General features: G+C 40.7%; 1 protein-coding gene across 1 annotated transcript; it reads right to left on the bottom strand.

Annotated features, from left to right (window-relative positions):
• Positions 1-1,355: 1,355 nt before the first annotated feature.
• Positions 1,356-17,496, bottom strand: si:dkey-32e6.6 (extracellular matrix protein 2). Its single transcript, XM_036138392.1, is given in 9 exon segments — positions 1,356-2,125; positions 2,238-2,564; positions 8,183-8,322; positions 10,223-10,380; positions 10,474-10,606; positions 12,427-12,542; positions 13,825-14,368; positions 14,490-14,632; positions 17,053-17,496. Coding segments are annotated over 9 exon segments (1,944 nt in total). The 5' UTR covers positions 17,264-17,496; the 3' UTR covers positions 1,356-1,953.
• Between the last annotated feature and the right edge of the window lie 1,471 nt (positions 17,497-18,967).

Below are 18,967 nucleotides of genomic sequence, written 5' to 3'. Positions count from 1 at the left end.
CTTAAAGTGAGGTCCCTGAAATGTGTCCATCTTTGAAAAGGTTTAGAGATTAAACAAAAGGCTAACATGGGGATCAGTTTAAATTACTCAAACTTTAACTTGCATAGTGCAAGTTTTGAAGTTAAATACAAATGATTTTCTTTCCCAAACATGCCTTCATAATTGCCCGATGTGTACAATTAGTTATCCTCTATTTACTGGAGTTGCCTCTAGGCTGGATTAGTCAGTTTATCAGAGAGTAATTCAGCTTGAATCCTCTGGATGTGCGCATTGACCTGGCCACTTTGTTGAGCCTCCACCTTATTGATGCATTAGCAAGATCACACAGGCTAACTTCAATATGCATAACTTTCTTACCTCAGAAGACATTACACCTCTAAACCAGACCTGTGCAGTCACAGCGGTAGATGCTTTTCTTCTTCTCCCATGCGTGTGCACAACTCTGGTGTCATTTCAGCTTGTCACCAGAGGGGGCAAACTTCTGAAGAAATTCTAAATCTTAGGCTGTGCTCCTTTAAATAAAATGTCCAAATATTTTGGTTCTCCAGCTTTTTTCTTGACATAATTCTTATGATTTTTGTCATAAGAATTTGCATTGATGTATTGCACAAAATGGATAATCCTAACACACATTCTGTTCAAACTCCCAAATAAAACTAATCTTATTTTCAAACAGGTCTGCAGCAAGAAATAAGGACAGCTTAAACATAGTAAAAAAATATGCATAAGAGCACAGGTGGTATCCATTTCTCTGTGGGGAAAAAGGCTTTGATTGTGATCTAACTCCCCGTTCTCTTTGCTTTTACCTTTCTTTCTTGGGTTTAAATCTCCTTCCTCGCCTCCTGCTCGTGTGTCATTGTGTTAAACCTGATATCATCAGTCACTCTCATCATTTTCACTCATCGGGGTTTCTTAGAAACATGGCAGATTTGTGTTTTTTTCAAGCATAATTCAGAAAAAAAATACCTTTTTTGTTGTGCAAACTTTAATATCAGGCAAAGATAACCAGAATACATACAAAATGCAGTTTTCAAATGAATATTTCATGTATTAAGAGAAATATAGCTATACAAACCAACCTATCCCTATGTGAAAGGTGACACCTAACAACTGGTTGTGCTAACCTTGGCAACAAAAACTGTCATCAAGTACAGTATTTGTTATAACTGAAAATGATCACTGTGGAGGAATTTTGCACACTTCTGTTTTAGTTCAGCTGCAATGGAAAGGTTTTGGATCATGACTGACTTGTTTAAGCTGATGTCACAAGATCTCAACTGGATTTATGTTTGCACTTTGTCCAGGCAACTCCAAAACATAATTTTTCTGGTTGTTGTTTTCTATTGTTGATGTTAGTGGGTTTTTTTTTTTTTTTTTTTTTTTTTTTTGGTTTGCTTGTTTGCTGAATGTTTGGAGCTGATTTGGACATACGACACCGATACAATGTTCAGATTTGTCCTCAAAGTGGAGCCCTTAAAATGTTACACCGGACATTTTTTTTTTTTTTAGGACACCCAAGCTTAGATTGCTTCAGGCTGCATCTGTGTCCATGCCACACCCTAAGTTTAATTCTACCTGATTAAAGACTCGTCTTCCAAGGACCTCAGAATTAGTCTACAGACATTTTAATCGTTCTAAGTGGTAAAATTCCCAAAGCAGCTTGAGGCTAAAGACTGAGTTACCCTGTGATTTTGAGCTACTGTGAATTCCAATTTAATTTATTGTCCAAAAGAGTAAAAATCCAGCTACTACGTGGGTTTCATGTTTTCCTTACTGCATGCCAAAGTACTGCAATTTCCTACACAGAAATTGATTCACTCTCTAAGATGATATATTGTAAATGCCATTATTTGCTAACTTTCTCTGATACCATGGTGACAATAGAGATGACATCAAGATAAGAGCTGTATTGTTGTTAGTCATGCTTATGCCCAGCACAGCACGCGTATCAGTTCATGTGCGTTTGCCCTGTTGGGGATAGAGGACCAGTCCCTGTGTGTCAGTGACACAGAAGAAAGCCTTCGAGGGAATCGCCTCTTCCTCCAGGAGGTTGTTTTCCAGGTGGACAGAAGCCAAGGTGGAGCCAGAGTTACGAGGGTGGCACACTGCCCACCGGCTTACCTGCCTGAAACCACAAAAAAAAACAGAGATTTTAATCATCTGTAGAGAAAACATCATTCAGAGACAATCTAGTCTGCTGCTTCACAAATATTTAAACATTTTCAAAGCATCTTTACCTGATCTGATTGTTTTCCAGTCTCAGCACCTGCAGGTTCTTAAACTGCCTGACACATCTGGGGATGTCTCGCAGTCTGTTGTTGTCAAGCAGGAGCTCCCTCATGGAGCGGTAGGTCCCAACGAAGGAATGCTTTTCTACACCCTCGCTGCTCAGTTCATTGTGGGACAGATAAAGGGACTGCAGGCTGGCACGCAGGTGACGGAACGTGAAGGCGGGGATTTGACGGATGCGGTTGTGCTGTAGAATCAGCTTACGGAGGAAGCGGGGCAGATTCATGGGGACAGAGGTGAGGCGGTTGTGGGACAGGTCCAATTCTTCCAGAGATCTGAGCACCAAAAATCAGGAAAAAATTAGTGAATGATTGATTCTAGGTCGCAATTAAGTGATTCTCTTTACAATACTAAGGAACATGACATTGATCTGTACTGAATGTGCTACTTTGATCCAATATGACATTTAATAATTAATGAAAAAAATATTAAATAAATGAAATACCAATGAAATAAAGTTGTGTTTTCAAAGGCCCTTCTAGGAGCGGACATTGCAATTTAGCCGTGGCTTCAAATGTTGTAGTGTTTACATGTTTAATGCACACGCTTGTCCCTATCGAATAAATAAAACTAAACTAAAACGTCTTTCCTTGATCCATTATCTCAAACAAACAAGCGCAATGGTTGCTGCAGATTTTTTACTATTTTTTTTTTTAATAAATCCATTTTACAACAACCTACCAGTTCAAACTGAACTGCAATGTTTTACAGGTCCCTGGGTTGAACTTAATAATGGATGCCCAACAAGTTACTGCAGACTTCGTGTCTTACATTTACTGGACTCTCATGAGCACTGAAGGAGAGGCCGAAAGGCAAGGCTGCGGAGTGATATCAAAGAATGCCAGGAAAGAAGATAATCCTCTCTGTGCATGAGTGGGAGATGGAGAGCAGGGTTCGGTGGTGAAAAGTGATACAATATGTTAGGAAAATAATATAATAATAGGATGTTTAGTTTGCAGAAAACATAATACACGTCGGCAGGGATAGAGGGGGAATTCTTGGTTCTGACGCAAAAAAAAAAAAAACGAAAAAAAAAAGAAGCAGAACTGGGAGTTTTTGTTGCATGATCCCAAACAGCTGTTGTGAGTTTACTGCTTACATCACAGCAGGGGAGAGAACTCATTTTCTGTTCCTCACCAACGTGAATGAACAAAAGCCTCCACGTGGCCAACCAGTGCCGATGTAGTCTGGTGATTTGGGGATAAATGAGCCAAAGCCGTGGAGTCCTTACATTGATTCAGCATTTCAGGCACTCGTTGGGTTCATCTTTTTTGGAGGATATTGGCGGTATTAATTCTCACCTCTTGAACTTGGAAACTCACAGATTGCATTCCTGCTGGGCTTGTGCTTCCATGTGGCAGATCTCACAATCTCTGTTGAGTTCTGACCATTTACAAGCCTTATGCTACAGCTCAGAGCAGGCAGCGGGTCCTTCTCTTTCAGGATCATTTTTAAAGTCAACTTGAGAATAATCTTTCCCTTCATGCAGATTTACCTCGACGCCGTCCACACCAAAGGCTTTTTATCTGACCTTTAATCTGCTTTCTCACATGTATAAGTTGTTCAGAAAGTGTGTAGTTTCTGCTCCAGAGTCCCACGTCTCAACCTCTTTTTGTCCCTGCACCGGTTCAGACCTGCGGTGCAATGCTGATTTGTATTCAAAAACTTTGCCAGGAAGCACAGCGGCAGTCTGCCACTGCTCAGAGCTCCACATGGTATTAATGAGCAGAGGGACACACGGTTCTCTCTTCTCCGAAAGAACTGTGGAACCCTCCACCATCCATACACTCCCCCACCTTTCACCCACAGCCATTTGCACACAAAAACACAATAAAACACACATGCACATTCAAACAAATGACTCGAAGCAGATCAGCGATCGTACTCAGAAATTCTCTCTAAGAGGTTACTTCATTTCCTTTGCAATCACATGGAGGCACACAGCAGCAGCAGAAAACTAAATGGTTTTGTCCTTCCAAAGCCCCGGTGTTCATGCCTTTGTGCACAACCAAGTGTAATGGAGCAGATGGAGCTTGTACAACCTCAAAATTGAATTACAATAACAGTACTTTAAAAGTCCCGCATCTCCTGCTTTGTCAACATCAGAAAGGGTGCTTGTAGAATGCTGGCAGCCAGGCCGGGCAGAGCTAAGCCAGGCAGGATGGCTGGGCCAGACGAGAAAAGAGGGACAAAGAGTGGAGTTGAAAATGCGGCGACAGATGAATAATGGCAGGAAGTGACTTGAGATTTATTAAAGCATCATGTGCAGGTTAATTCGCCCCGAATATATCAGGCCTAATTGATTCATGGAAGCATTTTTAACAATATCTCAAATCTCTGCAAAACATACTGAAGTATATTTGGGTTTGATTAAAGCTAAAGCTTCAATTGATTTACTGCACTAGCACATTTTTCTTCTTCCTGGAAACCCATGTAGAGTATTTTGTATCTGAATGTTTTAAATAAAATTAGAGTTGAAACTGCAGATGAAACCCGTACGTGAACTGATTCTTATTCAATTAAATCCTTCTAACTTGATCTCAGCGAGGTTTTATCACAGGCAGGGTGTGCAGCATGCAACCATGTGTGCAGTTCTGCTTGTGTTCCTATTTATATAAGCTCATTATGAAACCAATTTGTACAGCGCCAGAGACAAAAAGAGATTTTGGGACAAGCTTTTTTTTTTCGACCGAGACTCAACACACACACACACACACACACACACACACACACACACACACACACACACACACACACACACACACACACACACACACACACTTCTAGTTTTATGATTACCAAACCTGCAGCACCATTCACTCACGTTGATTGTAGAGCTAAAGGAAATCTTTCACACAACTGTCAGTCTGCCAACATCACCAAGTTAATAAAATTCAAAGATATAAAACCAGCACTTGTTTATGCACAAAACAAAACAAAGCCCTTTTTTGTTGTAAGTGTGGTTCTGGATGCTTTTGAGTTGACCCATTTAGAAAGCTGCTTTTTCAAGCCATTTATTAGAAACAAAATAATACATTATATATATATATATATATATATATATATATATATATATATATATATATATATATATATATATATATATATATATATATTGTATGTATATCATTTTAATCTAATAATATTCTTGAATGGATGCCCTAAACTTGTACCTAAATCCACATTATTAGTGAAATTCAGTTATTTCAGACCAATGGGAGGAGTGAGGGGGTTTATGCAACACCAATCAGTGAAAGTAATTCAAAACATGCTCCATCTTTTTTTTTTTTTTTTTGTCTTTTACAAGAGTCAGATTTGTTGGCTGACAGCAGTGACATGAGCGGAAATAGGTTCTGACTGATGTCTTGATCAAGAACCAGAAGGAGATGAACAGGCGGGTGTGCGCGCCTCTTCCTCAGCCGGGACATTGGGGAGTAAGGCTGTGTATTTTGCCCCTTGAGGCTGTTACTGCAGCAGAATTAATGCTAAGCCACTGCACAACCAGTTATGTAACAAGAGTAGCTGATAAAAACATGCCAAAGGGCACACAGGAAGCTGGATAGGTGTTAAGACGTCCTATATAAACAAACAAAATGATGTATCATTAAATAATTCTTTGTAAACAGAGGTTTTGAATTTTATTTATTCAAAACAATATGTTCTCAGGTGGCTAAGAACATGTTTATTCATACTAGCGCTTCTATCGTGGCTTTATTTACAAGGATAAAATGAAAACTATTTCCATGTAAATCGAATCCAATATAGACAACAATGGATGCATATGTCATACTTCCGTAGGAATTCATGGTATAAATAGCAGGCAACTTCTGCTGATCTAATCAAGCTTTTATAATTTATTTGATCTGAGAATCATGTTTGCATTTTTTAACACAATGCAAACATGAAAAAACAACAGTAAGCATCTTAGAGAGGAGGTATTTTTTTTGTCCATAACTCAGAGGATGATTGTATAATTATTTATTTTTTTTTCTTGGAATTTGTGATTTTCCCTCCCAACTCCTACCGGGTGATATCAAAATGTACTTAAAAAACAACAGGTTTTGTAAAGACATCATCTTATATATATATATATATATATATATATATATATATATATATATATATATATATATATATATATATATATATATATATATATATATATATATATGACCTTGCTAAGTTTTTATGGCCAAATTGTTTAATGCTGAATGCTTGGCAGCGCCTCAGTCCGGACCGAAGTAAGGCGCTCTATTCTTTTTTTTTTTTTCTGTGATGGCTCTGGTGCTTACCTGTTGATGATTTAGAAACATTAACACAATTTAACATAATTTATTATTCAATATATTATTCAATTGTGTTAGAAATGTTTCAATGATCACTGGTAAAAATGCACTGAAATTCAGTATAGTTATCCTAAGCAATACAAGATTCACTAGAGCTCTTTGTAGAATTTCGACCTACAACTTTTCAAAGAAAAACTGTTTTATTGCATAGAAAATACATGCAAAATAGTCTTCTAAATTTAGGCCCACCTCAAAAATAAACTTTTGATGTTTTCTTTTTATTAGCCATTCCCAAACTTTTGTGTTTACATGGTGTTAAATTGTAGAATAGGACAAAAAAATATTCTGAATACTAAACAAATGTGCCCTCATTGCTTTTATGACTTTGGGGAATAAAGTCATCTTCTCATTGCATATTTATCCTAACATTTTTCCAGCTTCACGGTAAACAGCATTAGGAAGGCAGATAATGACATAAGATTATAGCAGGGCCCCCAGTCTGCTTCAGACAGATCCCAGCCTTTAGTTCCAGTCCTGAGGGCCTGGTAACCTCCAGTGTCCTTTAGCCGTAACCCCAGCAGGAGGTAATGAACACACTGACTGCATCACAGGGACCAGAGGCATTCCACTAACCAGAACCAGCACATTGCATTAAAGTATTTACTTTTAATTTATCCTATTTTCCCCCCATCTCGCTCTGTTTTGGACACACACACAAAAAAAAGAACCCCCACAAGGAACACATTTCTTGCATAGATTCAGTATTATTGTCTCAAAACTAACTAACTGCAGCAGGAGTCACGGTGGAATTAAATATTTCACAATCGGGTTGCCTGTGCAAAGCTAGAAAGCCTTTAAAACAGCATCAGCTGGTTTTACAACAAGAACCAGTGGGATGGTAACTGCATTTATTAACAGTGAGGGCAAATGTCTGGAAATAAGCAGAACCTTATTGGTATTTAAAGATTAAATTAAGTGAGCATTATATTTTGGATTTTCACTCTTTTCTGGACACAAAATCTTTGCATTTCTGTGATTTTATTCCCTCTACATCTCTGCTCTGTACATAGCTTGCACAGAGCCTTTGCAGCCGCCTCTCCTGCGCTGCCTTCTACGCTCTTTGTTCCTCAGCTTTCCCTGAAGCTCCCATTGTGGTTCACAAGGATCCAAGGGAGAAAAGCAAAAAAACACCACCGGAATTCACTATATTTAAACAGACGAACTCGCACACATGCAGGCACACAGTTGCCCTCCGGCTCTAAATCACACCCCTGCTCTTCTAAGTACACAAAGTCAGCTGCCATGACTTGTGCAATACGCAACCAGGACTGCATAAGAGAAAGTAAGGAAAAGGAAAGAAAAGTGCTTTTGCTGCCAAAAATAATCACTGACATACCACAGAAAAAAATGTGCTGTTAAGAGAAACACCAGCCTCTGATAATGATGACGAGAAGAGTAAATTATACCTGATCTGTTAAAGGAAAGCTTTTATTTGTCTATGGAACTGAGTATTTCAGCTCTAATTGCATAGCCTAAAGTGGGTAGAGCTCCCAAAGAGCAGCTTGCCCTCTTGTGGCACATAAAGGAACCGCTCAAGTGATACGTACCTAAGACGGCTCCAGGTGTTGCCGGTGACGCTGTGATCATGGATATAGTTGTGACTCAGGTCCAGCACTTTCAGATGAACGCAGTCCCTCAGCGCCTCGTCTGCCACCTCTTCAATCAGGTTTTCATTCATTCTGAGAACCTAAAGCAAATGAGGTTTTAACATTGAAACAAAGAGCAAAACAAAGGGAGACTTATGAGGTATTTTATTCTAAATCTGCAAGCACGGTAAAACAGGATTATATACATTTGGTTCCTCTTAAAGCGCATTGCTAAAGTATTTATGCACCTTTATGTTTCTCACACCTTTTCATGTTAAGAACCCAAACAGAGTTCATTAGGGATTTTAGGTGGCAGACTAACAGAAATTAAGGCAGAATTTTAAAAGAAAAAAATAATATGGTTTTCAAAATTAATTTGAACACGGCAGAGTTTATGGTGTGGATCTCTGCAGTTCCTCCAGAGATATCATGGGCCTCTTGGCTCCTTTTCTGGTCCACGCTTTCCTAGTCTGAGCTGTCAGAGTAGGTGGACAGTGATATATTACTGTGTTTGCAGTAATGCCATACTCTTACCATTTCTGGATGACGGCTTAAACAAGGCTCTGAGAGATGCTCAAAGCGTGGTATATTGTTTTATAACCTTATCCCACTTCATCTTTATCCCTGAACTGATGTGTTTCCTGGTCTTTGTGACGCCGATGGTTCATTAATGTTCTCTAACAAACCTCTGAGGCACCTTAGGAACCGAGGGATTTATACTAAGATTAAATCACACACAGGTGAACTCTCAAAACGGGTTTCACTTATGTAGTTTATGGGTAGCAGAAGAAATGGGGTTAATACAAATACAAGCCTCACTTTTCAGATTTGTATTTATGAAAAACATTTTTGAAAACCAAACATTCTTTTCGCTTGACTTCACAGCTATGCACTACTTTGTGTTGGTTTATGAAATAATATTGAAATACCAAGAAATGTGTGGATGTAGCGTGACAAAATGTGAACGTGTAAAGGGCTATGGCTATTTTTGTAGGACTTTATAATAGTAATAACTCTTCCATCCATCCAGAGATTGGGTTGCGGGGGCAGAGGGTCCAGTAGGGGAAACCCAGACATCCCTCTCCCCAGCGACATCCTACAGCATATTCTGGGGGACCCCAGGGCGTTACCAGGCCAGACAGGATATGTAGTCCCTCTTGGTCTCCCCCAGGGTCTCCTCCCAATGGGAGGCACCCCCAAAGGGAGGCGTCCAGGGAGCAACCTGATCACCTCAAGTGGCTCCTTTCTATAAAGGTGCAGTGCAAACTGGGTGGCATGAGAGGGCAGAAGCCTTAGCACGCTAATCCCTGGTGGCATAATGACAATGAAGTGCCTTTCAGGACACTCAAGGACGCTGTACAGCTAAAACCTATCATACAATAAAATCAAACACTAAAATAGAAGTACAAGGAGAATAGAGAAAATGTAGACCAGAATAAATTTAAGACAGATGGGTTAATCTGAGCCCTGCGATAGACTGGCAACCTGTCCATGGTGTACCCCGCCTCTCGCCCAGTGAATGCTGGAGATAGGCACCAGCACCCCCCGTGACCCCATGAGGGATTAAGCGGGTCAGAAAATGGATGGATGGATGGGTTAATCTAAAGAGATGGGTTTTCAGTCCAGTTTTGAACAGTGAGAGAGAAGTGATGTTTGGTAGGTCAGAGGGCAGGGACTTCCAGAGTTGAGGAGCAGAGCGACTGAAGGCGCTGCACCCCATGGTGGTGAGGAGGGCGGATGGAACAGAGAGGAGGAGGGAGGAGGCGGATCTGAGGGAGCGTGGGGGGATAGAGAGACCCGTGTAAGGTCAGATAAATATGGAAGAGTGAGACTAAATGCCTTTAAGAGTCAGAAGAATGTTGAAGATGATGCGAGATTTAACTGTGAGCCAGTGAAGCTGCTGCAGAACTGGAGTGATGTGACTGCGGGAGAGTGTAGTTGAACGCCTAGGATCCTCAACGCCATGAATGCGATGCATGCGAGAGATGTATGAAAGCACACCTGAAGGGACGAAGGAAGGCCCAGAGGGAGGGAGCGGAAGCGGTTGTTGTCCAGCTGAAGGTCCTGAAGCTTCTGCAGAGGTTGGAAAGCTGCAGGTGACACAATGGCTTCATAAAGGGTGTTCGCCCTCAGCTCCAACTTCAGCAGGTTTCCCACACCTAAAAAGTAAGGATAAATCTCTGTTCAGAAATGTCCTCGTTTTTTTTTTTTGCGATGCGTTTCTCTTCCTGTAGCACAGACTCCGGCTGTACCTTTGAAGCAGTGATCCGTAAGAACAGCCAACTTGTTCTTGTTAATCTTGAGCTCCTCCAGAGATGGCGGCAGGGCCGGCATCCTGGCGATCTGGTTGTCATCCAGATTCAGTTTTCTCAGAGTGGTCAAGTTCTGCGTGAAAAACAGATTGCAGAGAGAGATAAAATGGCCAGTGTGGAGAGAGAAAAGACAAAATAGACGCTTCCCTTAGTCCATAATTTGGTACTCCACTTTGAGTTTACAGAAAAGCACCAAATGAAAGAATTGCTATTCTGTGAATTTCTTCTATGTCATTTATCGTGTTTTATTTTTAGCAAAACCACTGTGGGAGGCTTTTTTTTTTTTTTTTCAGTGAAAACGGCTCCGGTGGTTTATGTGTGGGGCAGAGCAGAGGACATGATCTTTTACGGTATCCCTCTAGCCAGTCCATCAGCCCTCTGTCATTATGGTGAGGTGAGGAGAAAATGGAGGGGGGAAAAATACTCCTCCAGAAATAACTTCCTTTTGTTCCTCGCCCGATTGGCTTCAGTGTATCAGCGGTGGAGAGTAATGATCGGTCACAGTGGTAGCCTCGGCGTGGTCGGGATCCCAGCATGGCCGGGGATCCGTCAAAGGTTTTACTTAGAAAGCATCTGTTAATGCAACTTCAGCTGTCTGGACTTTTATTTCCCTTAGCTCTGCAGTGACACATACAATCTTCTCATTTAGCAGAGAGCTCTTAAAAGGACTTCAAAGCCAGATGCAAATCATTAATGCAGAAGTTAAAAATTTGCAACTACAAAGTTTTGTTTGGTATTTATTTATATTTGATTCTTCAACTTTTGTGTGAATAAATTTACAAAAATAGGTCGCTATAATAGTTAATGTTGAAGAGACGGTGTATTTTAGTCATTTCAATCAAAACACGACACTCGTATATTACATCAGTTCATAACATAAAGACTTACGTTCTGCAAGCATTTAGTTCTTTTAGTTCTAACAATTACGTCTTACTAATAACGAAAACCCAAACTTTAGCCTCTCAGAAATTAGAACGACACATAAGAGCAAAATAAAAAGATTTCAAAGGTGAAATGTTATGTTGTGGCCTGTGTTATAGCCTGAACACTCACAGAGGAGACTGCTAACTTGACTGTTGTCCAGCAGATAGTCACTGACAAGCCAAAAGGGTTATTGCTGGAGAAGCCAGCCATTCACATGGTAATGTATCCCCGCATATTAATGAAAAGTTGAGAGGAAGGAAAAAATGCAGTAGAAAAAAAAGGCCCAAAAGCAACGAGGATAAAAGCACTCCTGGAAAAGCACTCCAAAGTTTGGAAGCAAAGTTCATCAAGGAGTTACACCTGGAGTCCAGAACCATGGTGCGCAGATGGACATGGGTTAAAACTTTGAGCCACTCCTAAACAAGAGAAGGTGTCATTCCTGGGCTAAAAAAGAGAAAAAAAACTCAGTTTTCCAAAATCCCCTTTTTCAGTTGAAAGTAAATTTCACACTTCAGTTAGAAATCAAGGTCCCAGAGATGGGAGGAAGGGGGAGAGAGGCACAGAATCCAAGTTCCTTGAGGTCCAGTGGGAAGTTTCCACAGCCGGTGATGATTTGCTGGTGTTGGTCCATTTCGTTTAACCAAGTCCAAAGTCAGTGCAGCCGTCCACCAGGAAACTTTAGCGTTTAGGAATCTTCTCTCAGCTGGCAGGTCTCCTAAAGAGGCTGCTTTCATTACCAATACCTGCTTTAATGACCATGGTATCGCTGTGATTGATGGGCTATGAAGCTTCGCCTGACACTCCCGCAGCAACGCAGGTCGCCTGAAAGCAGCTTCTGAGACAACATTGATGCGGTAATTTGTGTAAAGGAGTCCTGACTATAATTTGTTTTATTTTTTTTGGCTGCAGAAGTGAAGCGTGAAATGAAGCGCCGTCCCATCCCAGTTTTAAGAACGCAGTCATACTCACAAGCAGCGAGTTTTCGCTGAACGACTCATCGTCCAGCTGGTTCTGGCTCAGGTCCAGCGTTTCCAGGTTCGGCAGGCCAAGCAAACTTTGCGGAGCGATGATTCGGATGTTGTTTTCTTTGAACAAAAAACCAGTATGCCCTGCCGTTAGCATTTCACACATTGCTTCTACAATTACACCTAGCGATTATTGAAAACACATGCACAACATTAAGAGTTTTGTTGCAACCATAAAACTGTTTTCATAACAACGTTTTTGAGCTCTCAATTAGGTCTTTTGCTATCTACCTTTTCCATTTGTCATTCTACAAACTTATGTGCTTTGCGTGTTGACCTCTTTATATGCAGTTGTGGTCAGAAGTTTACATGCAGTTTTGGTGTGTTTACTGATGCATTTGATCCAGTTTTTGTACATTTTGAATACAACACACTCTTTCTATGACTTTTAAAAACAGGAATATGATGCACAAGTTTGAAAGTATTGCCATACTGCAATACGCATACCAAGGTATAGTTTAAAAACAAGATTTTTCTGTATTAGCTAGTGAGCTTCTGATATAGTTCCAGAATTACTGTTTAGGTTCATGTAAGATTGTTGGTATGCTGCTATATAGATCGGACTTTTCAGAACAGTCTAGAAAATAGGGTGAAAGGTCAAGGCAACAAAAGAGTCCATGTGAAACCTTCACAGTTGGATGAAGGGAAACTGTTTATGGTGTACGAGAACAACCCGGGAACACTGAAGGCTATTGGAACAGCAGCGTCGCGGTCTGCAGCGAAGCGAGTGTTGTCTCAGCCCTGACCGGAGAGGAAACATAGACTCAAGAACGCGGCACCAAACTGCAAACAAGCAGGGCTGCGACGGCGTCACTCTGAAGAGCTGGACCTGTGCCAGTGAATCTGGCACATTGCACAAACTGCTTGGCTCGGGCGTCTGGGATTTTCAACCAAATGGAAAATTTGAGTGATTTGATCAAAAGCTGGGTTCGTGCCATTTAGATTGACTCCAGCATTTCAAATATCCAGCCAGAATTATGTCAGAGCCTCGCAAGTGGCTACAAAAAGCCTCCCCATGCTAAGGAATGTGCATCCGAGCATTAGTGAAGCTGTATATATACCTTTGTGCTCCTTTGATGTATAATTGTGAGTTTAAGTGGATTAAATGAATTTAGCCTGGATCCTGTCTTTAAAAAAAAGTAGCATTTTGCATCACCAGCCCCATTTATGCCACAGATAATGAGTATGTGTAAACTTCTGACTGGAAATGCAAGCAGAAAAAAGCAGTTGGATAAGATGAATCCTTTGAATCTATAGATCTCTCATTTAATGTTTGATGTAATTTCATTGGACACAGACGAGCCTATAGTTGGTTGTAACAGTCCAGGTGTGACGCACACACCTCCCAGGTCCAGCATCGTCGCTTCCTGGTTCTGGAAACGAGGCAGTTGAGTCATCCCGGCCCCCCTGCAGCTGATTACCCCGTCTGAAGTCTGGCATTCAGCAGGAGGCTCAGTTGTGTTGTGCTGTGTTTCTGTTTGATTAGTGGGAGGCTCTGTGGCCTCCTCTTCTTCTCCTTCCTCCTCTTCCCCTTCTCCTTCTTCTTCTCCTTCCCCTTCCCCTTCTTCCTCCTCCTCTTCTTCTTCCTCTTCCTCCTGACATGAAATGTACAAATGCTTCGTTACATACAGTAGTATACATAATGATGTATACCATAGTAAATATTTATGATGTAATTAAACCTCTTCATCATCATCGTCGTCATCATCCTCCTCCTCCTCTTCATCGCTGTCCTCCTCCTCCTCTTCCTCATCTTGTGTTTTTCCATTGTCCATCAGTCGTTTCTTTTCAGCATGGAGTTCCTTCAGCGTAGCCATGAGGAGGCTGGTCTCCATCTCTCCCTTCACACTCTGTCTCCATCCTTTCAGGGGTTGCCTTAATCCGGCCTGCAAAACACGGCGGGAATCCAATAAGGCACTTAACACGAGGGGTAAATGGCAACAAAGAGCAAACATGCTGACTTCAGCCGAGTTGAAAGGATGCAGAAAGCTGTTGATGGATACTTACTATTCTATATGCAGAGGCCTCTACTGTTTCAGCGTGTCTCCTCCTGCCCCAGGCACTTCTCCTCCCTCTGCCAACCTCTAGTCTTTCCACAGCAACTTCCCTCTGGTCCATCTTCTTTTCTGATTCCAGCTGGGGCTGCACTTCTGCACCCGAGTCTTCACAATGAAACTCAGTCAGCAAAACACATACAGGTGAAGGCAGAGATCTACACACAGCGTATCAAAAAGACACCTGTTGACCCCCCCCCCCCCTCTCTCCCCACTCACCACCCAAGATTAAGTCAAACTTAAATCTTTCTCGTTCAGTTCAGGTAGGATTACCACAATTGTTTCTGCTTGCTAAATACCACAATAGTGAGCACGGTTTATTTATCTTTAATCTTTGAAATAACCTTTTTCAAAATCAGACATTTACACACATCCTTAATATTTGATAGATTTGACGTCCCAGTTCAGTCCTGACAGAGCTGGTGCGAGTGAGTCAGGTTCGTAAGCTTTTTTGCTTTCACAGCTTTTCAGCTCTATTTTTATGGGTATGAGATCAGGGCATTGAGATGGCCACTGGAAATAATTGACTTTGTTGTCCCTTAAGCCACTTATTAAGTGGTACGCTTACGGTTAGTGTCCGTTTGGAAAAATATCTATTTGGAGAGACCTTTAATTCCAAGGCTCTTGTCCAGATTCATTGCTTCTATAATGTGATGGTCTTTTTTATAAACCACAGGCACATCTTTTTTTATTATAACCTAGAATGGAAATGTAGAAAATCTAGTAAACTTGTCCTATTCATTTTCATCAGTTTAGTTTCAATTACTTAAAATCCGGGCATGGCATTTCTAATAACTGTACAGTATGTGTTTTGTTCTTCTGTTGTAATTTGCCCTTACTTTACAGTCTCTGAATCCATGCTCTCTGTTAATATATTTTACTAAGCTTCCTTTTGCCTTTCAGCCTAAATTTCCCCACTGAGGGATAGTAAAAGATATATCTATTCAGTTCTTTTATTCTATTCTGTTCTTCTCTGATAATGCAATCTATTTTATCAAGTCCACCAGTCTCTCCTGCTGCAAAACACCCCACAGCATGATGCTGCCACCTCCAATCGCAGCCGGGGCGGTGTTCACGGGTTTGAAAGCTTCCCCATTTTTCCTAAAAAATTAGGGCTGAACATTTCAGTTTCAATTTCATCCAACCATAAGACATGTCCCCAAAAAATCATGGGCTTGGTGTCTGTGTGAGTTTGAAAACTGTAGTCTGTATTTTTATGTTGCTGTTGGTTCATAGTTTTTTCCTCTTTAAGTGGTCTTTTAGCCCATGTCGGTTCAGGCAGTGTCTTCACATGGTCTTCTGCTTTTATTCTGGGATTGAGACACTTATTTCAAACGAAAACACGTTACTCTCTGGGACACTGAACCCGTCTCCTTCCTGAACCGTACGGTGGCTGTAGATTCCCATCCTGGTTATGCTGTGATAGAACTGTTGGAGCAACTGAATTTGGCACCTTATCTGGTTATCGCACCCGAGAATGAACCAAACTCAGAAGTGCTGACATTTTTTTTTTATATATTGACTGCTTGGTTTTAATATTTTCAATGATAATCATAAAATGAAGCAATGGGTTTGAGGTGCGGCCCTAAATACACTGGCTCCCTGTATCTCAGAGAATAGACTTTAAAATACTTCTGTTAGTCTATAAATCCCTGAATGGCTTAGCACCTAAATACATCACAGACTTGTTATCAGTGTATCAACCCTCTAGACCACTCAGGTCTTCTGGCTCCAGCCTACTCTGCATACCTAGAACCAAAACTAAACACGAAGAAGCAGCATTTAGTTCCTATGCTCCACTTATCTGGAACAAACTTCCAGAAAATTGTAAAGGTGCGGAAAGCCTGAGTTCTTTTAAATCAAGATTAAAAACACATTTGTTTAGGATTGCCTTCGACTGTTCTAGTTAAACAGTTTTACTGAAACATCATTAGTTCACTTTGTAGTCCAACTGTTTTTAATGTTTGCTTTTAGTTTCTATTTTCCTATGTTCTATTTTGCTTCTACATTTTATTCCTACTTGCTTTTATTCTGTTTTATTTTCCTATATTTTAATCATGTAAAGCACTTTACATTGTCTCTGTACTGAAATGTGCTATACAAATAAATTTGCCTTGCCTAAATACGTGTTCTGAAGGGTGCCTCCGTGTTACTTAAATGTTGTAAATGAACATGTCAGAAGCTCGCAAAGCCATCTTGAACTAATCTTTTTAATTTCATTTAAAGAAATGGGACTTAATGTATGCAAATGCCTGAATTTAAAGAAAAAAATGTTTAAGCTAAATTGAGTCTCCTTTTCAGTGTAGAAATTATTGCTGTGATTCTAATGGACCAGAAACTTAAAATGTTTAGGTTGAGAATGTCAGAAATGGAAGATCGTGTGTCTTTTTACACTGTTCAGTAAATATCTGGTTTCAGCTGTTCAAGATTATAGACATACAGAGACAAACCCAGGTTATTGAGCAGTTAGCTGTAGAAAGCAAGCAGACAGAACCAGAAAGGTTTTGTAGTCTCACCAGTGACACGCAGGTCCAAAAACCTCTCAACTGCATCCGTCCCCGTTGAATGACTGGTGGCCATTTCTCTCTCAGCTCCATCAGAGGCGATTTCTAGGATTGCATTCAGGTCATGCAGAGAGTCTTGGCTTTCCCCCGAGCACATTGTGCCACTCACAAAAATGATCACAAGCCATATCCTTGGAATTTGCATTGTTGGATCTTTGCTCATTCACTCTTTAGTTCAAGGATGTCACTCAGAACTTCAGGTCTGAAGAAGAGAAAAAAAAATCCCAAAGTTGAAAGTTATTCCAAAGAGGGGGGAAAAAAGAGCAAGATCTTTGTCTAGAGGATCCTTTTCCTAAAAAATCCTTCTGCGTGGTATTAAAAGGTCATTGTGTGAATGAGGAGAGAGAAAGAGGATGGAAGGAAAATCTGGGAGGTGGACAGGTTGAAAAAATAAACTCTCACCATGTTAATAAAGGCCCTCCATCATTACACCATGAAGTACAGACACGCCTCGCTCCTCCTTCTCTCTCAAAACTGTCTGCAGACTCTGAGCAACAAAAAAAAAAAAAAAAGTTGTTTTCAAGCATGGTATAAAACCTTAACAAAAAGAAATTACGGTAAAGTTGAAATAAAAAAAGTTTCTAAAACATTTTTAATCCATGTTCACTGATTTGACGAGGACGGTATGCATGTATGTTGGACAGGGTTGATAGACAGTTCAAGTCAGAGACAACCGGGTTTGGCCAGGCTCCACTAGCATCCACATATTAAAACAAACATGAACTCTGTGGAGAGGACAATAAGAGCATCTTTAAATTCTCTGCGTACCTTCATTACAGCCACCCTTCCTCCCTCCCCCCCCCCCACCAGCTCCAAGTGGAGCCAAGATGGGATTTTCACCATGGGGTGAAACATGCTCACCGTCTTACTTTATTTTCAAAGAAACCTCCCAGATGAGCATTAAACTACCCAGATGTGCTTCAACATGTCACCTCCACCCGCATGAGAACGGTGTACAACGCGGGCTTCGTGGATTCATTTGTGCTCACGGAGAGGAAGATCATTTTCACACATTAGGCCCAGCTGCTGGGACCGAGGTGATAGACATGGTCCAAATGGCACCCTGGACAACTTCACATTAAACACTGAAACATTCAGGTCCTGATGCGCTCCTCCAAAGCAAACAGTCAAGTGTCCACAGATTATTTATTTTAACTCTGACAGGAACATGCAGCAATCCGACCGCAGCCGGCACCCCTCCGTAACCTCAATGTGACAGCGCAGCTAAATTACCGGGCCTTGCCACCAGAAATGGTGCTGATGTGGGATTTTCCTTCCACATACCTCGTTTACCTTGCTAATACGAGTTGTTTGAACAATGGAGAGTTTACAGATTTTAGAGCCATTGTGTCGTTATTCATTCCTACAGCAGTCTTAACCAGGTTATTCAGAAGGGAAAAAAAAAAAAAAAAAAAAGCATTGGAAACACTTGGGCAGTCAATTGCTTAGACAAAAATCTACATAGTTTACAAGAACCAGAATAGCTAAACTCCCCAATTTCTCTTGCAAATTAAACCCAGAAATCCCATTAAAGACCATTTAAAACTCCAGCTAAGACTGCCTCAACAATCTTTTCTGTTGACTGCTGCAGTTTCAATGCCAAAGGAAATTTAATATAGTAGAATCAGACTTGTAAACATAATTTTAGAACGGCAGTCAGTATTTGATGTCAAAAACAAGAAGTCCATTATAACAAAGATGATATATAGGTTACGTAGATAACATATACCCATTTGATGGCATTGTTGACAGTAACTGCATTGCATTTATTTCACATTCAAGTCTTTGACTTTTCAACAAATGTGGCTTAAAGAAAATACCCCAATTACAATCTTCTAATCTAATTGATTAAATACACAGCAACTGA

The sequence above is a fragment of the Fundulus heteroclitus genome, chromosome 1 (genome assembly GCF_011125445.2).
Source record: "Fundulus heteroclitus isolate FHET01 chromosome 1, MU-UCD_Fhet_4.1, whole genome shotgun sequence".
NCBI classification, from domain to species: Eukaryota; Metazoa; Chordata; class Actinopteri; order Cyprinodontiformes; family Fundulidae; genus Fundulus; species Fundulus heteroclitus.
Note: the sequence above shows the minus strand (reverse complement) of the source record. Positions and strands in the feature narration are given on the sequence as shown.